The 23,424-nt window shown below is 50.1% G+C and overlaps 1 protein-coding gene across 1 annotated transcript in view; it reads left to right on the forward strand.

The window, feature by feature from the left end:
• Window positions 1-23,424, forward strand: part of LOC124140470 (sterol regulatory element-binding protein cleavage-activating protein-like) — a 54,807-nt gene that overhangs the window by 13,066 nt on the left and 18,317 nt on the right. Inside the window, exons 11-16 of the mRNA XM_048381209.1 lie at window positions 7,676-7,770; window positions 15,651-15,749; window positions 16,835-17,149; window positions 17,721-18,052; window positions 19,270-19,696; window positions 22,681-22,796. Coding sequence (XP_048237166.1) covers window positions 7,676-7,770; window positions 15,651-15,749; window positions 16,835-17,149; window positions 17,721-18,052; window positions 19,270-19,696; window positions 22,681-22,796 — 1,384 coding nt within the window. The remainder of the gene's footprint in view (window positions 1-7,675; window positions 7,771-15,650; window positions 15,750-16,834; window positions 17,150-17,720; window positions 18,053-19,269; window positions 19,697-22,680; window positions 22,797-23,424) is intronic.

The raw sequence follows: 23,424 nt of genomic DNA on the forward strand, positions 1-23,424 counted from the left end.
GGAACAAATCTGGTCGGGGCCGCCCCTTTCTGCCGTGATTGTACGACGCCCTGTACTTTCACAAGGCAGTGCCGATGTTGCAGTCATTCGTCGCTGTGATCCTTCAGCTCATGCGAGTATCCAGGACACACCTCGCTCAACGTGCTCGTCGACCCCCACCTACGTTGACGGCAGCAGCGCTCAGCGGAGCTTCACGGCGGCTCCCAACGTAGAGTCTGCCTCCCATGGCACGACATACGACCGTTCACGGTCTCCTACTCCACCGGCGGCTCCAGCGCTCCCAACGTAGAGTCTGCCTCCCCTGGCACGACATACGACCGTTCACGGTCTCCAACACCGTCAACGCTGATGTCTCCGGCGCCCCCGGCGCCTCCGATGACTCGGCGCCTCTGATGATGACTCGGCGCCTCAGGCGCCTCCGGCGCCTCTGATGACGCGGCGCCTCCGGCCCTTTGATGACTCGGCGCCTCCGATGTCTCGGCGCTCCCGGCGCCTCTGATGACGTGGCGCCTCTGATGACACGGCGCTTCCGGCGCTCCCGGCGCCTCTGATGACGCGGCGCCTCCGGCGCCTCTGATGACACGGCGCTCCCGGCGCTCCCGGCGCCTCTGATGACGCGGCGCCTCTGATGACACGGCGCTCCCGGCGCCTCTGATGACGCGGCGCCTCCGATGTCTCGGCGCTCCCGGCGCTCCCGGCGCCTCTGATGACGCGGCGCCTCTGATGACTCGGCGCCGCTGATGTCTCGGCGCTCAACAAGCTTCATGACTTGTTCATGACAAGCTGATGACTCTGCGCCGCTTATGTCTCGGCGCCTCCGATGTCTCGGCGCTCCCGGCGCCTCTGATGATGCGGCGCCTCCGGCGCCGCTGATGTCTCGGCGCTCAACAAGCTTCATGACTTGTTCATGACAAGCTGATGACTCGGCGCCGCTTATGTCTCGGCGCCTCCGGCGCCTCTGATGTCTCCGCGCTCCGGCGCCTCCGCATCCTCTGATGTCTTCGGCGCTCAACAAGCTTCAGATCAACAAGCTTTATCAAGCTCAGATCAACGAGCCGACCATCCGATCTTCTACTGCGGCTTAAGGGGCACCATCGGCAATCGCCTCCCCGGCGCCACTGCCCTCTTCTCTTGCTGCCGTCTCATAACTCGTCACACGGAGAAGCATGGTGAAACAACTGTCGCCGCTCCTTTCGCTACTCTCCCGTCGGTCTTCGGGATCGTGACTATCGTTCTACTTCCTGGGTGGAATCATTTCAACCAATAGACAGTTGGTCTGATTCAACTTGCCCACTGAGACGTTATCCATAATCCCGTCGTTTAAAGCGCTATGATTCCGGAGAGATGACCTGCGGGTTTCCATCGAAACAGAGCGTCATGTGAACAGCGTCTGTATCAGATTCGACGACGACATCCACTTACAAAGAGTTTACTTCGTCGACATCGCAGACATCAACGCTGTTCTACCCTACCCTAGCGCCAGCGTTCCTGAGAGAGACTCTTCCTCGGCGCTCCCCGGGTTTTCCACGACGCCCATGGGGTTCCGTGTTTTATCGCAAAACTCGGGTACACCACTTGATCGTCTCTCACACAGTTCATTGAGGATTGTCTGTGTGTGGAGTTTACACCTCAGTTCCGACTCCAAGGTGGTTTTCTCGGCTACTGCGCAGAGTGATTTACATGTCACGTGTCAAGTACTCGGACTGTCAACAACTCCGACCGGATTTAGGTCAACTTACCATGGCAAGGGGTGCCATGTATTTCTACAGATTGGTTTCCATGTCTACCTGTACGCTTGGTGATACCACTCAACCAGGCGCCTGTCGCAGTCCATCCATGCACGGATGTTGGAAACAATAGACCTCCTCTACCAACACGGCTGTCACGAGGAACCTTGTTTCATCAACCCTTCGCTATAAGAACGATAGCGCCTAGAGGCGTTCAAGGGATGGAAAAGATCGCCTTCCTTCGTCCGGTTTGATCTTTTCGACTACGACACCTTCCTATCTTCCGCCTTGACTACCGGACACGTGTCGATTTGATACTTAAAGTCCCTCGGCCGTCCCACTGACCCCTGTTGCATACCTGCCTCGTATCGTGTTGTCGTCCTCCATCGTCACCTCGATATAAGAACAGGAGTACTTATACGCCGCTTCAGGGATGAAAACGATCTCATTACTTCGTGCAATGGCCATATTGCCTCGACTTCCTACTACCCGGTTACGTCGATGCCCCGGCGGTCGATTGTGAAGCTGGTTTACTTCGTCTACTTGAGGTTGGCTCGCAGGCGATCACACCTTTTTCCGAATCGTACCGACGGTACGCAATCGCAGACCCCTGTTGCTGACGACCTCCCCTGCCACCTTGTCAGTGGCTAGTGGCCCACGCCAGCCCACATTGTGACCACCTGTGATCCAGAGATCAACACCATTGGCACAGCAACAGCCTCGAGATAAATGCTTATCCAGGACGGCACTTGCTGATAGTGCATTCTCGGTCACGCCCTGTTGATCGTGTCCACTGACGACGTCACCGTAGTGTGGTGTTTGCGGACCCAGAGTTCTCGCCCCTCTCCCGGCGCCACAAACTCGACCGGCGCCCCCGAGAATCACCATCTTCGGCGTTCCAGGCGCCTCAAGCTCTCCGACGCCTCACGCTCTCCGGCGCCTCGGGCCAGACTATGTGAAACGGTCGACACCCCAACCCTAGATCTGTTTGCCTCATATCTGAATGTGGCCAGCTGTCGTCTTCCATTCCACCTGTGCCGGATACGACCGCTGTGGCAGTCGAAGCCTTCCATCGTTCCTGAGAAGGATTACGCGCGTACGCTTTTCCGACTCCGGTTCTCCCTCCCACGGTTCTTCAGAGATCCAGGCCACTCGACACCTGCCATTGACTTTGGTCTCGCCTTATTGGTCAGCCAGAAGTTGGGTTATCGACCTCCGAAACATAGCCAGAGACAACCCCTGGAACTTCCGGTGTGGTCCAACCTTCTGCTCCATCCACACGGTCTGTTGCCACACCCTCATACCCGCATGTTATCGTCTGCACGCCTGACACACATGCAGAAAGCCAAGGGCTATTCGGCTAGAGCGACCAAGGCTATTGCTTCAGCCCACCGTCCATCTACAGGGGGACTGTATGCTGATAAATGATGCTTGTTCCAGGCATTTTGTTCTGACAAACACCAGGATCCGATGACAGCGTCACCGCAGATCCTGGATCAGTTCCTTCTGTACTTGTGTAGCACCCATCGGTTGAAGGGCTTACCACCCCCACATACCTGGTCGCCATCTACTCCTTTCTGGCCATCCCGGACGATCGGAGAAAGACGAAAATTCCCGACCCACGGGCCTGGCTGCGCTCGTTCAGTCTTGAAGACCTGAAGACCAAGTTCGGACCGCCTGCGTTGGATCTGAATGTGGTCTTCAATGCCCTTCGAACCACTCCCCTCGTCTTCCTTCTTCGACCTTAAGTAGAAGACGGGTGTTTCTACTGGTTTTGACTACTGCCGCTCGAGTGTCAAGTACTCGGACTGTCAACAACTCCGACCGGATTTAGGTCAACTTACCATGGCAAGGGGTGCCATGTATTTCTACAGATTGGTTTCCATGTCTACCTGTACGCTTGGTGATACCACTCAACCAGGCGCCTGTCGCAGTCCATCCATGCACGGATGTTGGAAACAATAGACCTCCTCTACCAACACGGCTGTCACGAGGAACCTTGTTTCATCAACCCTTCGCTATAAGAACGATAGCGCCTAGAGGCGTTCAAGGGATGGAAAAGATCGCCTTCCTTCGTCCGGTTTGATCTTTTCGACTACGACACCTTCCTATCTTCCGCCTTGACTACCGGACACGTGTCGATTTGATACTTAAAGTCCCTCGGCCGTCCCACTGACCCCTGTTGCATACCTGCCTCGTATCGTGTTGTCGTCCTCCATCGTCACCTCGATATAAGAACAGGAGTACTTATACGCCGCTTCAGGGATGAAAACGATCTCATTACTTCGTGCAATGGCCATATTGCCTCGACTTCCTACTACCCGGTTACGTCGATGCCCCGGCGGTCGATTGTGAAGCTGGTTTACTTCGTCTACTTGAGGTTGGCTCGCAGGCGATCACACCTTTTTCCGAATCGTACCGACGGTACGCAATCGCAGACCCCTGTTGCTGACGACCTCCCCTGCCACCTTGTCAGTGGCTAGTGGCCCACGCCAGCCCACATTGTGACCACCTGTGATCCAGAGATCAACACCATTGGCACAGCAACAGCCTCGAGATAAATGCTTATCCAGGACGGCACTTGCTGATAGTGCATTCTCGGTCACGCCCTGTTGATCGTGTCCACTGACGACGTCACCGTAGTGTGGTGTTTGCGGACCCAGAGTTCTCGCCCCTCTCCCGGCGCCACAAACTCGACCGGCGCCCCCGAGAATCACCATCTTCGGCGTTCCAGGCGCCTCAAGCTCTCCGACGCCTCACGCTCTCCGGCGCCTCGGGCCAGACTATGTGAAACGGTCGACACCCCAACCCTAGATCTGTTTGCCTCATATCTGAATGTGGCCAGCTGTCGTCTTCCATTCCACCTGTGCCGGATACGACCGCTGTGGCAGTCGAAGCCTTCCATCGTTCCTGAGAAGGATTACGCGCGTACGCTTTTCCGACTCCGGTTCTCCCTCCCACGGTTCTTCAGAGATCCAGGCCACTCGACACCTGCCATTGACTTTGGTCTCGCCTTATTGGTCAGCCAGAAGTTGGGTTATCGACCTCCGAAACATAGCCAGAGACAACCCCTGGAACTTCCGGTGTGGTCCAACCTTCTGCTCCATCCACACGGTCTGTTGCCACACCCTCATACCCGCATGTTATCGTCTGCACGCCTGACACACATGCAGAAAGCCAAGGGCTATTCGGCTAGAGCGACCAAGGCTATTGCTTCAGCCCACCGTCCATCTACAGGGGGACTGTATGCTGATAAATGATGCTTGTTCCAGGCATTTTGTTCTGACAAACACCAGGATCCGATGACAGCGTCACCGCAGATCCTGGATCAGTTCCTTCTGTACTTGTGTAGCACCCATCGGTTGAAGGGCTTACCACCCCCACATACCTGGTCGCCATCTACTCCTTTCTGGCCATCCCGGACGATCGGAGAAAGACGAAAATTCCCGACCCACGGGCCTGGCTGCGCTCGTTCAGTCTTGAAGACCTGAAGACCAAGTTCGGACCGCCTGCGTTGGATCTGAATGTGGTCTTCAATGCCCTTCGAACCACTCCCCTCGTCTTCCTTCTTCGACCTTAAGTAGAAGACGGGTGTTTCTACTGGTTTTGACTACTGCCGCTCGAGTCCATGTACAGCACGCCCTCGACGTCTCCCATGCCTGGTTCGAATGCGGTACCCAGGGCGCCGCGTTCATCCTGGACCGTACTGGGACGTCAGCGTAAAGACTCAACTCCCAGGACAGCCTGATAGATCATTCCTTGTCCCCTCCCCCCTCGTCCAGTGTGGGTGCCGAGGATGAGGATGAGCGTCATTATGCCCAGTAAGGGCACTGAAGGTTATTCTACGATCTAAAGACTGCCGCAAGTCTAGGAAACACCTTTTTCTGCCGGTCTCCCCTTCGTCGCTGTCGTTGGTCAGCCGGAATACTTTTCCCTGTGGCTCCGGGCGGTCATCCTTAAAGCGTATGAGCCGCCGGATTGGACCCTCCCCCCAAAGGCTATTACCTGAAATAAAATGAGATCAGGGCGATCGTATTTACACTGGTTCTTCACGGTATACTGTTCCATCCCGTCGTTCAGGGAAGCCTGTTCGTGGCGATCGGACACCGCCTTCACCAACCACTACTTCCGTGATGTAGCCTTGAAAGTTGTCGCCGGCGTTCACAGTTTTGGTCCCTGGTTGTAGCCCAACAGGTCATCTATCTCCGTCGCCACTGATTCTCCGATACCCTGAGCGGGGCCCGTCGACCTTTCTGGTGTTTATCACCCCAGACGAGACGGCTCTCTTGCGTTCCGCATTCGCTCTTAGGTCAGTTTTAGTTTTGGGTTACCCGACTCATTCTATTGCTGTCACCTATCCGGGTTTTACTTTTTGCATCAACTCTCGTTTCCTGACGACAGGAATGGTAGTAGATGTGGACACCGGCGCCGACGCCAACGCCGCTGCTTCTCTGGTACCTGAGCGGTGCCCGTCGACCTCACCGGTGTTCCTTGCCTCCAGCCTAGAGGGCTCTCCTGCGTTTCGCATTCGCTCTTGGGATTGGTCGTAGATTTTGCCGCCGACGCCGCTGATTCTTCGATTCCCCGAGCGGGGCCCGTCGAACTCTCTGGTGTTTATCACCTCAGATTAGCTCTAGGTTCTACTGCGTTTCGCTTTCGCTCTTCGGTAAGTTATATATTTTGGCTACATGCCTCGGTTACCTATTCGGGCGTTTCGTTTTTGCATCGACTCTTGTTTCCTGAAGACAGGAATGGTCGTAGATGTTCCGGTCATCACTTGTATGCGGTGCGGATTCATCGGACCTTGACGAGGGTTTAATATGGTTCACATCTGCAAGTATGCCCACCGGCCAAGCCGTCTGATAAAGATGCAATACGGAGTAATGCAGGATAAGTTAAAAAATTTAGTAAAATCTAAATATTTTTTACATTTGTATACTTATCCTGCATTACGAAGTCTAAGTTCCCTCCCTTTCGCTACGCTACCTCCCCACGAAGTTTCAGATGTTATGTTTAAAGCAGTTATGTCTTTTGGTGTGACGTCATGACTTCCGGGTCACGTGCCGACTGTGAGAGGGCGCTGCCTCCTGGGCTGGTTGGGACAACTTTCTTCAGCAGCTGGATCTCACACAGTTCGTCTCTCTGTCAAACATAGCAGTAAATGCAATACGGAGTAATGCAGGATAAGTATACAAATGTAAAAAATATTTAGATTTTACTAACTACTGTATGTCAATACCATTATTACAACACTTAAGATTCCTCAATAGTCACTCTTGTTGGAGGTGAGGTGAAATGGGGTTCAATGTCGCGTCCAAGATTATTGCACTTATATAGCGACGTGCACGTGTGTGTGTGTGTGTGTGTGTGTGTGTGTGTGTGTGTGTGGCTGCTTGTACTAGTCCGGACTGATGCCGATTTATAGTGCTAGCTCACTGAGATACCATGCCGCAGTTTAATATGAATACCCCACTCAGACACAGTATACTGACTCCGAGCCGACCAGTCCTTGTTTTAGCCCCTTAATGCCGAGGGCCAGACAGGGTGACAACAAGTACCATCTTTTAACCTCTTTTGGTATGACACGGTCGGGGATTGAACCCCGGACCTTCCGCTCTCCGGGCGGACGCTCTACCACTAGACCACGGAGGCGGTCCACTCTTGTTGAATAGTACTTTGGTGATTGATCAGGGAAGACTTGTTTGTCATTGTTGTTTGTTGTTAAACACCCATCTTCCTGAGGCAAGGGAGTTAACTGACTTTAAAAGGGTGGAAACTGGACTTTTATAGCCAGTTAACTCCTTTGCCTCGGGAAGATGTTAAACACCAGGCTCAGCAATATTGCACCTATGATGGTCCATAAATAATCGAGTGTGGACTTGGTGTCATGTTACCTGATAGTGTGGAGTGATGCACGTACTCTTTATATTTTAATGTTATGGTTTCAGGGTTGAGCAAGGAGGGCTGGTTCATCACCAAGAATCTGCTCACAGAGCTCTTCATCATTTTGGTTGGGTTCTTCACCTTTGTCCCAGCTATTCAGGTAAGCCTATCTGACCATACAGTAAGCTACGGGTATAACGTTTGTTTGTTGGTTGGTTAACGCCGCACTCAGCAATATTCCAGCTATATGACAGTGGTCTGTAAATAATTGAGTCTGGACCAGACAGTCCAGAGATTGACCTCATGAGCTTCAGCTCACCGGCTGGGATACGATGACATGCATCAACCAAGTCAGCGAGTCTGACCACCCAATCCTGTTAGTTGCCTCTTAGACAAGCATAGTCCCCTTTTACATCAAGCATGGGTTGCTGAAGACCTATTCTACCCTGGATCTTCACGGGTCACAGTAATAACAATCTCAAAGGGACCACTAATTTTAGTTCGTTATAACCGTAGTTCATTGTAAGTATTTCGACTGGCAGACATCATATAAATGAAATTGAATGCATAACATAAGTAAATACATGTTATAAATATGTTATTGATACTTTCATGGACACACAGACACAAGTGTCATGTTTTAATTAAGGGTGCAATTGAGGACAAGGTCTCAGTACTTTATCCAATCACAAGCCTTCAATTGTTTATTGCCGATTTGAACAGCTCAGTGATTAACACTTTGTTATAAACATTAACATTGTTGTACACAGAGTACACATGAGACCACAAAATTAGTTCACCATATCCATAATGTCATTATAAGTGTGTTTTTTATATCCATCATTCTCTTTCTGATTAAATCCTCCTTGGGGCACTTATTGCATTTTCCTTGCTCAAGAAAATCTATATGACATAGTTGTAACCATTTTCCTTAATAAAAAATGTTACCACACAAAAAACTTCGTTTTTGTATGACATACGACCACCCTTACGGGGCCTCACCCCCAACGGCGCCTCACGCCAGGGGGAGCAACTCTCACCCAAATCACTTTCCTTATGTCATCTGTAAGAGACAGACGTGTTGATTTTTCACACAAGACAAAAATAAGAGAAATCTATCGTTCGACAAGAACCATGGCTGACCAAACTGTATGTATGGTACATTTCTTTCTTTGCAAAGGCGTAATACCTCGCATTGTGAAGTTATAGAGTTGTAATAATACGCCACGTGCACGGTACCTTTGAATTCAAATGGCCGTAATGGCGTCCATATTGTAGTTCCACGGGCTGATACATGTAACACCAAGGCCATTAAGAAACGGCTTGGGGTTTTGTTATATCATACAGCATTGGTCTACAATTTTTTCCTTTACAAAACCCAAGGTGGTGTGTTAATTCATAAACTACACTTACCTTTTTTACGGGTTTTTACACCTTAGCGCGTAACACGCCCCTTTGGTGTTATAATTATACTACACATTGGCTATTAGTATCGCGTTACAAATCGCATTCTACATTACGCCTTTGCTTCTAGTTTCACAATTTATGCACGTTTCTTTCCGATCTTTATATCGCACTGATACACGTTGATACCCTTCCCGCCCACCTCAGAAATTACGGTCTTGTTTACAAGACCTTCAAACTGTGTACGGGTTGTTCTAAGACAGGCACGAACGCTGCCGAATATGTCTGGCGGAGGACATTGCCTTTACCCCCCGGGGCCCCCAAAAGAGACAAGTTGACTTGTTCCACTTTAAAGAGGTCTATTAAAGGCGGGGGTAGATATCAGATCTACTAAGACATCCCCCCCTCCCCATCTAAAAAGGGTAAAAAAGCTGCCGAGATTGTCTCCCCCGCTCCCTCTCCGGGGGCCGGGGGAGAAGGCTCGAGGGTCCCCGTAGTAAGCACTGCACCCTCTCCTGCACTGTCTTTGGCAGACTTTTCTGCGTTACTTAAGTCGCAGATGGCGTCGATGATGGAGGAGGTAAAGTCTCAGCTCCGAGAGGAGATGCGGACCGAGCCTTCCCCGTTGTCGGCGCCGGACGCGGCTTCGAGACCTTGTGATATGCCCGGCGTCGGCCGAGGCAGGCAACTTGGTCTCGGGGACGATCTCAGACCGGGCTTCGGCGCCGGCTCGAGGTCGCTCCCCAGCGGAGGGGTGGCGGGCGCCGGCCCGTGCACTACCGACGCACAATTTTTCCCTAGCGGAGCCAGACGCCTCTTCCGAGGCCGAGGCTTTCACTAGTGGATTCGTAGCCCGGAGCCAGGGGGGTTCCCTTGGTCTCGGGGACGATCCGAGACCGAGCTTCGGCTCCGGCTCGAGGTCGCTCCCCAGCGTAGTGGTGGCGGGCACCGGCCCGTGCACTACCGACGCACAATTTTCCCTAGCAGAGCCAGACGCCTCTTCCGAGGCCGAGGCGTCCACTAGTGGATACCTAGCCCGGAGCCAGGTTGGTTCCCTTTGTCTCGGGGACGATCCGAGACCGAGCTTCGGCTCCGGCTCGAGGTCGCTCCCCAGCGTAGTGGTGGCGGGCACCGGCCCGTGCACTACCGACGCACAATTTTCCCTAGCGGAGCCAGACGCCTCTTCCGAGGCCGAGGCGTCCACTAGTGGATACCTAGCCCGGAGCCAGGTTGGTTCCCTTTGTCTCGGGGACGATCCGAGACCGAGCTTCGGCTCCGGCTCGAGGTCGCTCCCCAGCGTAGTGGTGGCGGGCACCGGCCCGTGCACTACCGACGCACAATTTACCCTAGCGGAGCCAGACGCCTCTTCCGAGGCCAAGGCTTTCACTAGTGGATACCTAGCCCAGTGCCAGGTGGGGTCCCTTGAACCTCCGGCACCTCGGCACCGGGACTCGGCCTCGGGCCGGGTGCAGAGACACGTGCGGGACAGGATTGTCCATGTACTGCCTCAGGTTGCTGCGCCCATGCCAGAGTCGGAGACACCCAACTTGACTAAGGTCAAGCAGGGCCGGCGGTTGCCCCCCCTTTCCCGTGTGCGGTGCGGAGTTGAAGGCTGCTTACATATGCTTCGAGGAGCAATATCATAATGCATGCCAACAGCTCCGTGTGTCCGTACACTCCGCGTATCTGTCGGCTGTACAGAGGGAGTTAGCGGGAGAGGGGCCGGCCGACTCTTCGGAGTTGGCCGCGCAACTAACATTATCTTGCGCGGGACGCTATTCGTAGCTGTGCATCGCAGATGATGTGCGCTGTTATGTGCATGCGCATGCGGTGGATGTCGGTATCTAAATACTCGACTTACACACGCCAAGACCTACTTGCTTTGCCGTATAAGAGGGTGCCACCCTCTTCCCTGGGGCTCAGCAGGCGGTCCGAGAGGCTGCTCAATTGTATACTTCCATCAAAGACTCATAAGGCCTTGTTGGAGGTACCAAGCGTTAAAACCGCGTAAGCGGGCCTCTCCAATTGTCCCCTCCTACGCTGACGCACGGGTCAGACGTCCACACCTGCTTGGAAGCCGCCGCTTCCTTCAAGTATAAGGGCGCCGTGAGGAGCAAGAGAGGCACGGGCCGGGGCAAGGCAGCTGGTCGAGGCCAACAGCTTTTTCGCGGGGCTGGGAACGATGGGTTCCCATTAGCGCCCGAAGAGCCCCGGGTGAACCCATAGTCGCAAGTTATCGGGAAAACTCATCCGCTCCTCCCCTTTTCCGGGATAAAGCACACACCGGTGCCTGCTACCCGAGAGAAGGCGGAATTCCTCCGTGCCGAGGTCGACGCACTTCTTATGAAAGCTGCGATCGAACCGGGTCCCGAGGGACAGGAAAGCGAGGGCTTCTACTCGACTTGTTTCCTAGTCACCAAACAGTGATCTCAACTGTCGAGACAGGAGAATGGCTAACGTCAATAGACTTAAAATACGCCTATCTCCACATACCAATACATCCAGAGTTCAAGAAATACCTGAGGTTTTCTTTCGACGGGAGGTGTTATCAGTTCAGGGTTCTACCATTCGGGATCTCCACGGCCCCGAGGGTGTTCACCAAGCTGATGTTGATTCCCGCCCAAGTGGCCAGGTCAAAAGGTCGGTTCTGCCATCCGTACCTCGACGACTAGGTTACTAAGAGCTCTATTGCAATCCCTGAGTCAGATAGCTACACAACAAGTGATAGATATTCTGATCACTCTAGGGTGGATGGTCAATCTCAAGAAGTCAGATCTGAGCCCCACTCAGAATCTAGTCTTCCTAGTGGCTAATTTCAACACGGTGAGAGGACGTGTATCTCTGTCACAAGATATCAAGTCCCTTAAGCGCAAGTCACACTGCTCGTACATGGCTCCAGTTACTGGACAACATGGCGGCGACAGTGGATTTGGTCTGGCGGGCGCGCTTGAGAATGAGTCCCATTCAACAAGCACTCCGTCGACTTTGGGCGAACTCGGAAGATCTCGAGACTCCGTAGTGGCTCATTACACACCTCCAGTGGTGGACCGAGGTCGGGAATCACTCCCGTTCCGTCTCTCACAGTTCAAACAGACGCGTCACTCTCCGGCTGGGGAGGCGTTCTGAATGATCACACTGCCTCGGGACTATGGTCCCAGCAGGAGATCAAACTGCATATCAATGTGCTAGAACTGAGAGCGGTCAGGTTGGTGTTCCAATGCTTCCCGGATCTGCTTCGTGGCCAAGTGGTTCGTCTAGAGATGGACAACCAAACGGCGATGACTTACATCCGGAAGCAGGGGGGAACGGCGTCTCCGTCGCTTCGACGAAAGACGTGGCAGTTCCTACTATAGTGCGACTCTCACGATATCAGGGTGCTACCTGTTTATCTCCCGGGGGTGGACAACGTCCGTGCGGACGCTCTGTCTTGCCGGATCCTCGCTCCTCACGAGTGGAGGCTCGACCCGGGGATATTCGGGATTTTCTCCCTGTTATACAGGTCGTTACAGGTGGATCTGTTTGCGTCTGGGTTAAATAACCAGACACCAACGTTCTGCTCCCGAGTCCACGACCCGAGGCCGGTGGCACCGGACGCCTTTCAGCTAGATTGGACGGACAGTTCTGTGGGCATTCTCCCCAGTACCTCTGATTTCCAAGGTCCTGTCTCAGCTAGGCACTCAGCCTGCGCGACTAATTGTGCTCCTGGCACCTCTTTAGTCGGCGCAGAGTGGGTTTCCAGTAATACTCAGGTTTCTGGCTCAGCCTCCTGTTATATTACCTTTACGACCGGACCTCCTATCCCAGAACGGGGCCCTCCACCCGAATCTCAGGATTCAATGGGTGGCTTGGCCACTGTCAGGAATCGCCTCCAGAAGAGCGGTATTCCTGCACGAGTTGCAGACACAATACTGGCTTCGCGGAGGGATTCGACAAACGTTCAGTACGATAGATAGGCCTGCTATGCGCCCAGGTGTGTCGATAGAGGGATTGCAGATCTTTTTTCTGCAGATCTCGTATCCGTGCTTGAGTTTCTCCAGTCGCGACTAGATGACGGCCTGGCCGCATCAACAGTCCGAGGGTACTCTACAGCTATCGCAGCTTTTCACGTCCCTGTCGACGGGGCACTTCTGGGTGCACACCCATTAGTGCAGCGCTTTTTAGCAGGTGTGGACAGGATCCGACCGCCAGTCCGGCGGATCAGTCCCCCTTGGGACTTGTCAATCATTCTAGATTGGCTGTCCGGTCCTTCCTTTCGGGATCTGTCGTCTCTCTCTCTTCAGCTGTTGAGCTGGGAGACGGCGTTCCTTGTGGTGGTAACGTCCGGCAGACGGGTAGGCGACATTCGTGTTATGTCAGCCGATCCCAAAATAACTGTCTTCCATGGGGTCGATAAATATCACCGGGACAGTCAGTTTTCGTCTACCGGACTATTACCGTCCTAGGGTCGCACACGATTCCACGTGAACGGCTCCTATTGAGCTACCCGCTCTTTCACAGCCTTCCTCGTCGGGGACCACTGCAAGACATGCTCATGTCTTGGATGTCCGCACGACTCTCAAGGCCTATATCAGCAGAAATATGGGTGTCCGTAAGGATAACCAACTATTTTGCTATTACTGCGGTAGGAAGGTTGGCTCACCTGCGAGTAAACAATCTATCTCGAGGTGGATAGTTTCAAACATTTGTACAGCGTATACGCTTACAGGCAGGGACCCCCCTACCAGGTTGAAGGCTCATTAGGTTAGAGCAGTGGCTGCGTCAAAAGCGTACGCCGCGGCTCTGCCCATTGAGCAGATCTGCTCCGCGGCTATTTGGAGCCAGCCGAGCACGATTCATCAAACCTTACCAACTCGACAAACACTCAAGCGAGCGTACTCGGTTTGGTCAGTCAGTTCTCCGAACTGGGCAAAGTTCTAATCTCTAGCTGATTGAGCATTCGAGATTTTAGACAGTCTTCCGGTTATACTGCTCAGTAATGGTCCGGATTTTATCTTCTGCGGTCGATAAATATCAGTCCTTACTACTCGATAATACTCGTATTTTGCGCACGCACTCCTTCGATCCTCGGGGACCCTCTGGCCTAGCTCAGCGCTGGTTATGGTCTCTCGTGATCTACGCCCTTATATCAATTGTTCAAAAAAGTGTGGGGGGGTGGGAGGTGTTTCGAGTTCTCAACTTATGACAAGCCGCAAAAACAGGCTTTATCATAATATATGGTCGACCACGCCCTGTCTCTAGCCCCCGCCTTTCGACGGTGGTGCCTCACGATAAGGTTGGTTCCATTTATTGAACTCAATATTTTATTCTGTTGAATAATCAAATACGATGTATTTATTTACGCCTGTTGCTGACGGATGCCACTTCCTAGATTATCTTTGGGAGTCTGTCTTGATGCAATAAGTGCCCCAAGGAGGATTTAATCAGAAAGAGAATTTTACAAACCTGTAGAGGTTATGAATTCTCTGATGAAATCCTCCTTGGGGCACGGCCACCCACCTCCCCACATTCCGTCAGCATTTGACATATGGAAAGTGATTTGGGTGAGAGTTGCTCCCCCTGGCGTGAGGCGCCGTTGGGGGTGAGGCCCCGTAAGGGTGGTCGTATGTCATACAAAAACGAAGTTTTTTGTGTGGTAACATTTTTTATTAAGGAAAATGGTTACAACTATGTCATATAGATTTTCTTGAGCAAGGAAAATGCAATAAGTGCCCCAAGGAGGATTTCATCAGAGAATTCATAACCTCTACAGGTTTGTAAAAATTTTATATGATAAAATATACAACAAATGGCTGAGACAAAAAACAGTCATGTCCGTCAGTTCATTATAGGCATGTTCGTTATAAACATAGTTTAGTATATGTATGCAGATTACTTAACATGCTTGATGACAGATTTGTCAAGGGAGTGTTTCCATGTGAATTCCACAGTCCAGTTTTGTCCCAGTAATCCATGCTTGTGTAAAGTTAAAATCAGATGAATTTGAGTCAGTGCATTTGATTATGCACTTCTTTGAGGGACACTGGTTTTCAGTGATTTCACATCGACCATCATTTGAAAATTAATGTACCGGTGTATATAAATGTTGATATATTGGGGGTTTTCTGAGTAACCATGGTAAAGAACCCCAAATGACAGTGTGTTTCTGTAGCATGTTTAGTTATATTTTTGGACAAAGCTAGTAAATTTATTGCAACAATGATGTAGCAGACACTTTTTTTCACAAATAATGAAAAAACCCATTAACCTGTTTTGTGGGATTCTGACATTTTTCTGATATCCTGTATTTCAACTGATATTGGGGCAGTCGGATAGCCTGGTGGTTAAAGCGTCTGCTCCTCACGCCGAAGACCTGGGTTCAATTCCCGACATGGGTACAATGTGTGAAGCCCATTTCTGGTGTCCCCCAGCCGTGATATTGCTGGAATATTGTTAAAAGTGGCGTAAAACCAAACTCACCCCACTAATATTATTTTATCAAGTTCCTACTAACCCTGCCTTTACTGAGTTTAGAGGAGGCCAGTTGCAAGAAGAAATAGGTCATAAATTGTTCCAGGATTCTAAACTTTGAGACTTGTCTTATTTTTCTGTGTGACATTGATGTTGATGTTAAAGTTGATGTTGATGTTGATGTTGTAGGAGTTCTGCATGTTCGCGCTGGTTGGACTGCTGTCCGACTTCTTCCTGCAGATGGTGTTCTTCGCGACCACGCTCTCCGTGGACATCCGGAGAATGGAGGTGAGATAGAGGCTCTGTGTCCATCCATCGCATTACTGTCAGGTTAACAGACCGTCGCATTACTGTCAGGTCAACAGACCGTCACATTACTGTCGGGTCAACAGACCGTCACATTACTGTCGGGTCAACAGACTGTCACATTACTGTCGGGTCAACAGACCGTCACATTACTGTCAGGTCAACAGACCATCACATTACTGTCAGGTCAACAGACCATCACATTACTGTCAGGTCGTGAGACTGGGATTTAGGAGTAGAATTTGTACCCAGGAACCTATGCTTGTCTTAAGTGGCGACTAAAACGGATTGTAGCTCAGACTCAGTGCCACGTGAATTACCCTGACAACATGGAATATCAATTACTGGTTTGCCTAGTTTTATTATCTACTGGCTGCCGTATCATTTGAAGGTTATTGACTGCAGTGCTGTGTTCACCATGCTGTGCTTGTGTTTTAGTCCAGGCAAATGGTCCTTTGCACAGGTCATTAATCGGGCGAAACTAAGCGAAGTTGGTCGCGAGAGTAGCTGGATGAGTGACCACATTCTGCAGGCAGACTCCTGAGAGTTCCTGGTGTTTCAGTCCTGCCCCACACTGAAGCTCATGGGGTGTCTCCGTATGTGACTGTTAACCCTTTAGTGTCTCACAGGCAGCTTGGGTTGTATACTCCCCAGGGAGCTGAGAAAGAAAATCGAGTGCACAATGATCTATTGACCAGGGTAATAATGGTGTCAGCGCTTAGAGCATGCTTCAGCCGATTGGCTAGAGTGCATAACAATTATTGTTTAGTAGTAGTAGTAGTAGTAGTAGTAGTAGTAGTAGTAGTGAGTGAGTTAAAATTTAACGTCGCATTATTTCAGCCATATAGCAACAGTAGCAGTAAGTGAGTTAAAATTTAACGTTGCATTATTTCAGCCATATAGCGACAGTGATAGTAGTAGTAGTAGTAGTAGTAGTAGTAGTAGTAGTAGTAGTATGTTGTTATTATTAGTTGTTTTTTTATTATTTTTATTATTATTATTATTATTATTATCATTATTATTATTATTATTATTATTATTATTATTATTATTATTATTATCATTAGTTGGCCGATCTGCACAAGCAGAGCATCCACCAGAGGTGTTCGGAGGACGACACCAACATCAACATTGAGCCCCTGCTGCGATGTCCAGTCATGTCCAGAATGACCCCTCCAGGGTCCCCGCCTACCTCAAAGATGCATCGGTCCAAGTCCGCCCCGGGGCTGGACGTCCAGGGCATCACGGGACACCCCTCGCCTCCCCCATCACCTAAACTCCCCGAGCTCGAGATGTTCTTCCCTGAAACTTTTGATAATCCTCGTCGATGGAAATTCATCTCGTTCTGGGCCAGAACACGCATGTTTCAGAGGCTGATAATGGTTGGTCTTGGTGTTTGATAGTTTAAATATTAATAGTGATACAATCGCAAGAGGCGACTAACGGGATCGGGTGGTCAGGCTCGCTGTCTTGGTTGATGCATGTCATCGGTCCAAATTTGCGTGGAACGATGCTCATGGTGTCAATCACTGGATTGTCTGGTCCGGAGATGATTATTTACAGACCGCCGTCATATAGCTGGAATATTGCTGAGTGTGGTGTTAAACAGCAAACAAACAAACATGGGGCCGTCCACCATCAGACACTCAATATTTTGACGGACAAACAATGTTTCAAACCTTTGCAGCTTTCACAAGGCCCATACCAAAGATACCGAGCAGTCTGAGTGCTGACTCAATGGATCAGGGGCTCGGGCTTGGAGACTTGGTTGAGTGCATGTCGTACCCTGGATTGTTGTTCATAATATCAGTCAATGGTTGGTCAGTCCTGACTTAGTTATTTACAGCCCATTGTCGTATAGCTGGGATATTCAGTGTGACATTAAGTAACAAAGAAACGTGGTATTGAGGATAAATCAGGAACTATGTGATAATGTTATTTTCCGGCTTCCAGCTGTGTACCGTGATCTGGATCGGCCTGATTGTGTACAAGACAGGCCTGGTTGACCAGCTGACCAGTCCCGAGGGAGTGATCCTCCCCACCGGCAGCCCCTCCAGCCCGCACCATCTGATGAAGCAGGAGATCTATGCAGACAAGGCCCAGATGAAGGGGGTGGCCGGGGTGTATCAGGGCAGGGGGGAGGAGGAGGCTTACACGGGGAGGGTGGGGGACGAGGAGGAGACCCAGGGGACTCAGGAACACAGGAACCAGGAGTCCTACTTCCAGCTGTCCCCGCAACACTGGCCCACGCTGTTCAGCTACTATAACATCAGTCTGGCAGGAAGGTAGGCCCAGGGGTGTTGGTGGAAGGAGGGAGCGAGTGAGTGATGGGAGGGATGAGAGTAATGGAGGAAGTGAGTGATGGAGTGAGTGAGGGCTGAATGGAGTGAGTGATCGGAGGGATGAGAGTAATGGAGGAAGTGAGTGATGGAGTGAGTGAGGGATGAATGGAGTGAGTGATGGGAGGGATGAGAGTAATGGAGGAAATGAGTGATGGAGTGAGTGAGGGATGAATGGAGTGAGTGATGGGAGGGATGAGAGTAATGGAGGAAGTGAGTGAGGGAGTGAGTGAGGGATGAATGGAGTGAGTGATGGGAGGGATGAGAGTAATGGAGGAAGTGAGTGATGGAGTGAGTGAGGGATGCATGGAGTGAGTGATGGGAGGGATGAGAGTAATGGAGGAAGTGAGTGATGGAGTGAGTGAGGGATGAATGGAGTGAGTGAGATATGAAAAGAGTAATGGAGTGAGTGAAAGGAGGAGTGAGTGAAGGATAAACGGAGTAATTGAGTGAGTGATGGAGGGAGGGAGGGTGAGATAGAGAGAGTGATGGGAGGGATGAGAGTAATGGAGGAAGTGAGTGATGGAGTGAGTGAGGGATGAATGGAGTGAGTGAGATATGAAAAGAGTAATGGAGTGAGTGAAAGGAGGAGTGAGTGAAGGATAAACGGAGTAATTGAGTGAGTGATGGAGGGAGGGAGGGTGAGATAGAGAGAGTGATGGGAGGGATGAGAGTAATGGAGGAAGTGAGTGATGGAGTGAGTGAGGGATGAATGGAGTGAGTGAGATATGAAAAGAGTAATGGAGTGAGTGAAAGGAGGAGTGAGTGAAGGATAAACGGAGTAATTGAGTGAGTGATGGAGGGAGGGTGTGATGGATGAAAAGAGTGATGGTGTGGGTGATGGATGGAGAGAGTGAATGAGAGTGTGATGGATGAAGAAAGTGATGGAAGGAAGGGGTTAGAGTGATGGGATTAGTGAGTTGACACGTCTTGATATAAAAGAAATACTGTTGAAAGCAATATCAACTCTAAAACTCAATTCCTCACATCTCTCCTACACTGAACAAGTTTTGGTCAGACAACCCTTGGTTTAGAAAGTCTATGATTTGTCAACAGCACCAAATTCAAAGATTTTATGCATGTGACATTAATTAGAATGGAAACTGAAGGTAAGATGACTTTAAGTTTTGACAAATTTGAAATTTCCATGTGGTGTATTTCAGATATATAACTGTTCTTCCACCAATCCGTCTCTCTGCGATCATTGACCCACAGACGGCAGTAGACCTACGACACTCGGCAGAGTTTGACTACTATGCTCATCCAGGACCCGATGGTGAGGGCCACACACATCCAATCAAAGACACCAATGCTTCCGATATAGCCAATCGAATTCCATATTACATGTATGACCCGGAACACCTGAAGACGTTCTACCCAAAGTCCAAGAAGGAGTTCACCATCACGCTATGCCTGGCGTTCCTCAGTGTCATTGTCATCTCGTATTTCATGATCATGCTATATAAGTGCATGTGCTCCAGGAACTACTCCAAGTGGCGCCGGTCGTGGACCAAGGTGAAGAGGAGAAAGAAAGGCTATTATAAACAGATTAAGGAGTCCGTGCCGCTAGTGCTGAAGGGGCACAGACAGGTATGTACCACTAGTGTTGAAGGTGCACAGACAGGTATGTACCACTAGTGTTGAAGGTGCACAGACAGGTATGTACCACTAGTGCTGAAGGGGCACAGACAGGTATGTACCACTAGTGCTGAAGGTGCACAGACAGGTATGTACCACTAGTGCAGGAAATGACCTCAGTGGTATTCCTGATGCACCCATTTGTTTGTTTGTTCGTTGTTTAACGCCCCACTCACCAATGTTCCAGCTATATGACGGCGGTCTGTAAATAATCGAGTCTGGACTTGACAATCCAGTGATTGACAACATGAGCATTGATCCACACAATTGGGATCAATGACATGCATCAACCAAGTCAGCGAGTCTGACCACCCTATCCTGTTAGTCGCCTCTTATGACAAGCATAGTCTTGTCCAAACTCGATTATTTACAGACCGTTGTCAAGTAGCTGGAATATTGTTGAGTTCAGAGTTAAACAACAAACGAACAAACAAATCATGCAGTTCAGCTTCCTGCTTCGATATCTGTGCTGCATTTGAACTAGGACGTTTATTCATATTGCACATGCATTGTGTGCGATTTGATCGTTGCAGCCAGCACATTCATACTGCACACGCTTAAAATTAATGCATAAGCTTAACATTTGCATAGGGCGGTCGGGTAGCCTAATGGTTAAAGCATTCCTCGTCATGCTGAAGACCCGGGTTCGATTCCTGACATGGGTACAATGTGTGAAGCCCATTTCTGGTGTCCCTCGCCGTGATATTGCTGGAATATTGCTAAAAGCGGCATAAAACCATACTCAGTGTAACTCACTCACTCACCCACTAACATTTTCATAGCAGAAAGTAGGTCAGTAAACTGTCAATCTGTTACAGATGATATACAGTTGAAACAATAAAGGGACATCCTAGCTGTGTATTAAGTGATAAACAGCAGTTGTAACTCAAGCAGAATATGTTGCCGTGGGGATAAAGGATTGAGGGGATCCCTAGCATGAAATGTTTCTCACTCAAGCAGCAGTTTGTGAATCCAAAATCTGAAGACTCAAGATAAACCTATAAAAGATTCATGTCAGTGGGACCCAGTTTGGGAAAACACCAAAGGTCATCCTGGAGTGTATGACTTTAACCACATTGCAACATGTAATGGAATGTGTTCCCATCTCTATTGCTTGAGGTGACTGGATCGGGGGGTGGTTTGTCTCATGGCTCATTAGGTAGAGGCTGCCATGATGTTGCCAGACTATTCCTGACTGTGGCGTAAACAATTAAAAAAACATAATTTATATGGCTTATGTGACTAGTCACAGACCTGTGAAGATCCGGGGTAGAATAGGTCTTCAGCTATCCATGCTTGCCGTACGTGGGGCCTAAGCTTGTGGTAATGGGATCGGGTTGTCTGGCTCGCTGACTTGGTTGATACGTGTCATCATATCCCAATTGCGTAGATCGATGCTCATGATGTCAATCACTGGTCCAAACTCGATTATTTACAGACCACTGGAATAGCTGGAGTTCAGCATTAAACAACAAACAAACAAATCAGTCTGCAAAATGATGACACTTTGGAAATAACTTGGAAATATTATGTGCAACATCCAATGCCATCAAGGAACATTGACACACAGTCAACCGAGTTGACATTCTGATCCATGAAGTCACCAAGTCTGACCCCCTGATCCATTAAGTCTCCAAATCTGACCCCCTGATCCATTAAGTCACAAAAAATCTGAACCCCTGATCCATTAAGTCACCAAATCTGACCCCCTGATTCATCAAGTCACCAAGTCTGACCCGCTGATCCATTAGGTCACCAAGTCTGACCCCCTGATCCATTAGGTCACCAAGTCTGACCCCCTAATCCATTAGGTCACCAAGTCTAACCCCCTAATCCATCAAGTCACCATGTCTGACCCCCTGATCCATCAAGTCACCAAGTCTGACCCCCTGATCCATTAGGTCACCAAGTCTGACCCCCTGATCCATCAAGTCACCAAGTCTGACCCCCTGATCCATTAGGTCACCAAGTCTGACCCCCTAATCCATTAGGTCACCAAGTCTGACCCCCTGATCCATCAAGTCACCATGTCTGACCCCCTGATCCATCAAGTCACCAAGTCTGACCCCCTCATCCATCAAGTCACCAAGTCTGACCCCCTGATCCATTAAGTCACCATGTCTGACCCCCTGATCCATCAAGTCACCAAGTCTGACCCCCTGATCCATTAAGTCACCAAGTCTGACCCCCTGATCCATCAAGTCACCAAGTCTGATCCCCTGATCCATTAAGTCACCAAGTCTGACCCCATGATCCATCAAGTCACAAAGTCTGACCCCCTGATCCATTAAGTCACCAAGTCTGACCCCCTGATCCATCAAGTCACCAAGTTTGACCCCCTGATCCATCAAGTCACCAAGTCTGACCCCCTGATCCATTAAGTCACCAAGTTTGACCCCCTGATCCATCAAGTCACCAAGTTTGACCCCCTGATCCATTAGGTCACCAAGTCTGACCCCCTGATCCATCAAGTCACCAAGTTTGACCCCCTGATCCATTAAGTCACCAAGTCTGACCCCCTGATCCATCATGTCACCAAGTTTGACCCCCTGATCCATTAAGTCACCAAGTCTGACCCCCTGATCCATTAAGTCACCAAGTCTGACCCCCTGGTCCATTTATGCACCAAGTCTGACCCCCTGATCCATTAGGTCACCAAGTCTGACCCCCTGATCCATCAAGTCACCAAGTCTGACCCCCTGATCCATCAAGTCACCAAGTCTGACCCCCTGATCCATTAAGTCACCAAGTCTGACCCCCTGACCCATTAGGTCACCAAGTCTGACCCCCTAATCCATTAGGTCACCAAGTCTGACCCCCTGATCCATTAAGTCACCACTTATGACAGGCATAGACTGCTTGGGACCGAGTGTAACCCAGAATGTTTGGTATGGGTCTTGCGGAAGCTACAAAGATTTGAGTCATTATTTTTTCAGAAAATCGAGTGTCTGGTGGTGGACGGCCCCCTTGTGGTCAGCTGTTGCTGGGGAGGTCAGCTGAGGGTGTGGGACTCTAACACAGGAGAGTGTCTGTCGGCAGTCAGGCGGAGAAGGTAATACAACAGTTAATCACTGTGAGATCAACCTTTGTGATGTGAGAAATAACAAAGCAGGTGATATATGTAAGGATTATCAGGTGGGTGCTTTTTCAGAACAAAAGAAGTTTAAAGGGATTACAAGCATTTGGGTAAATACAAATTAGGGAATGAAAAATAGATGAAATAGATGCATCTCATGTTTATTCACATGTAACAATCTTTAACGAATTGTATCACAGTTTTAGTACAGTTGTCACAGTTTAATTTGTGCTTTTTGGGGAAAGACAGCAACTTGAAGATGTTAGAATGTGCCTTCTGTATTAACTTCTTCAGTCTTCCATGCCATCCTTCCAACATCTTCCCGAGGCAAGAGAGTTAACTGACTTAAAAAGTCCCGTTTCCACCCCTGCCGAACTAGGCTGGAATTACTGGGCTCGATCGTAGCGCCACCAGTGGCTATTACCAGTTATGTCCCTTCTATGCCTCTCCTATGGACCAATCAGATTCCACCTCTCGTATCACTTGCATTTGCTTCAAACAAAGACAATCTGATCGATAATCAAGATCTAATTACATTAAGTAATACGTTACCACTGTTATACCGAGGCTGTTGTCTCCCAGAACTGCTGCTATAGCGAAATCT

Source organism: Haliotis rufescens, unplaced genomic scaffold (genome assembly GCF_023055435.1).
Source record: "Haliotis rufescens isolate VD_foot unplaced genomic scaffold, xgHalRufe1.0.p SCAF_37, whole genome shotgun sequence".
NCBI lineage: Eukaryota > Metazoa > Mollusca > Gastropoda > Lepetellida > Haliotidae > Haliotis > Haliotis rufescens.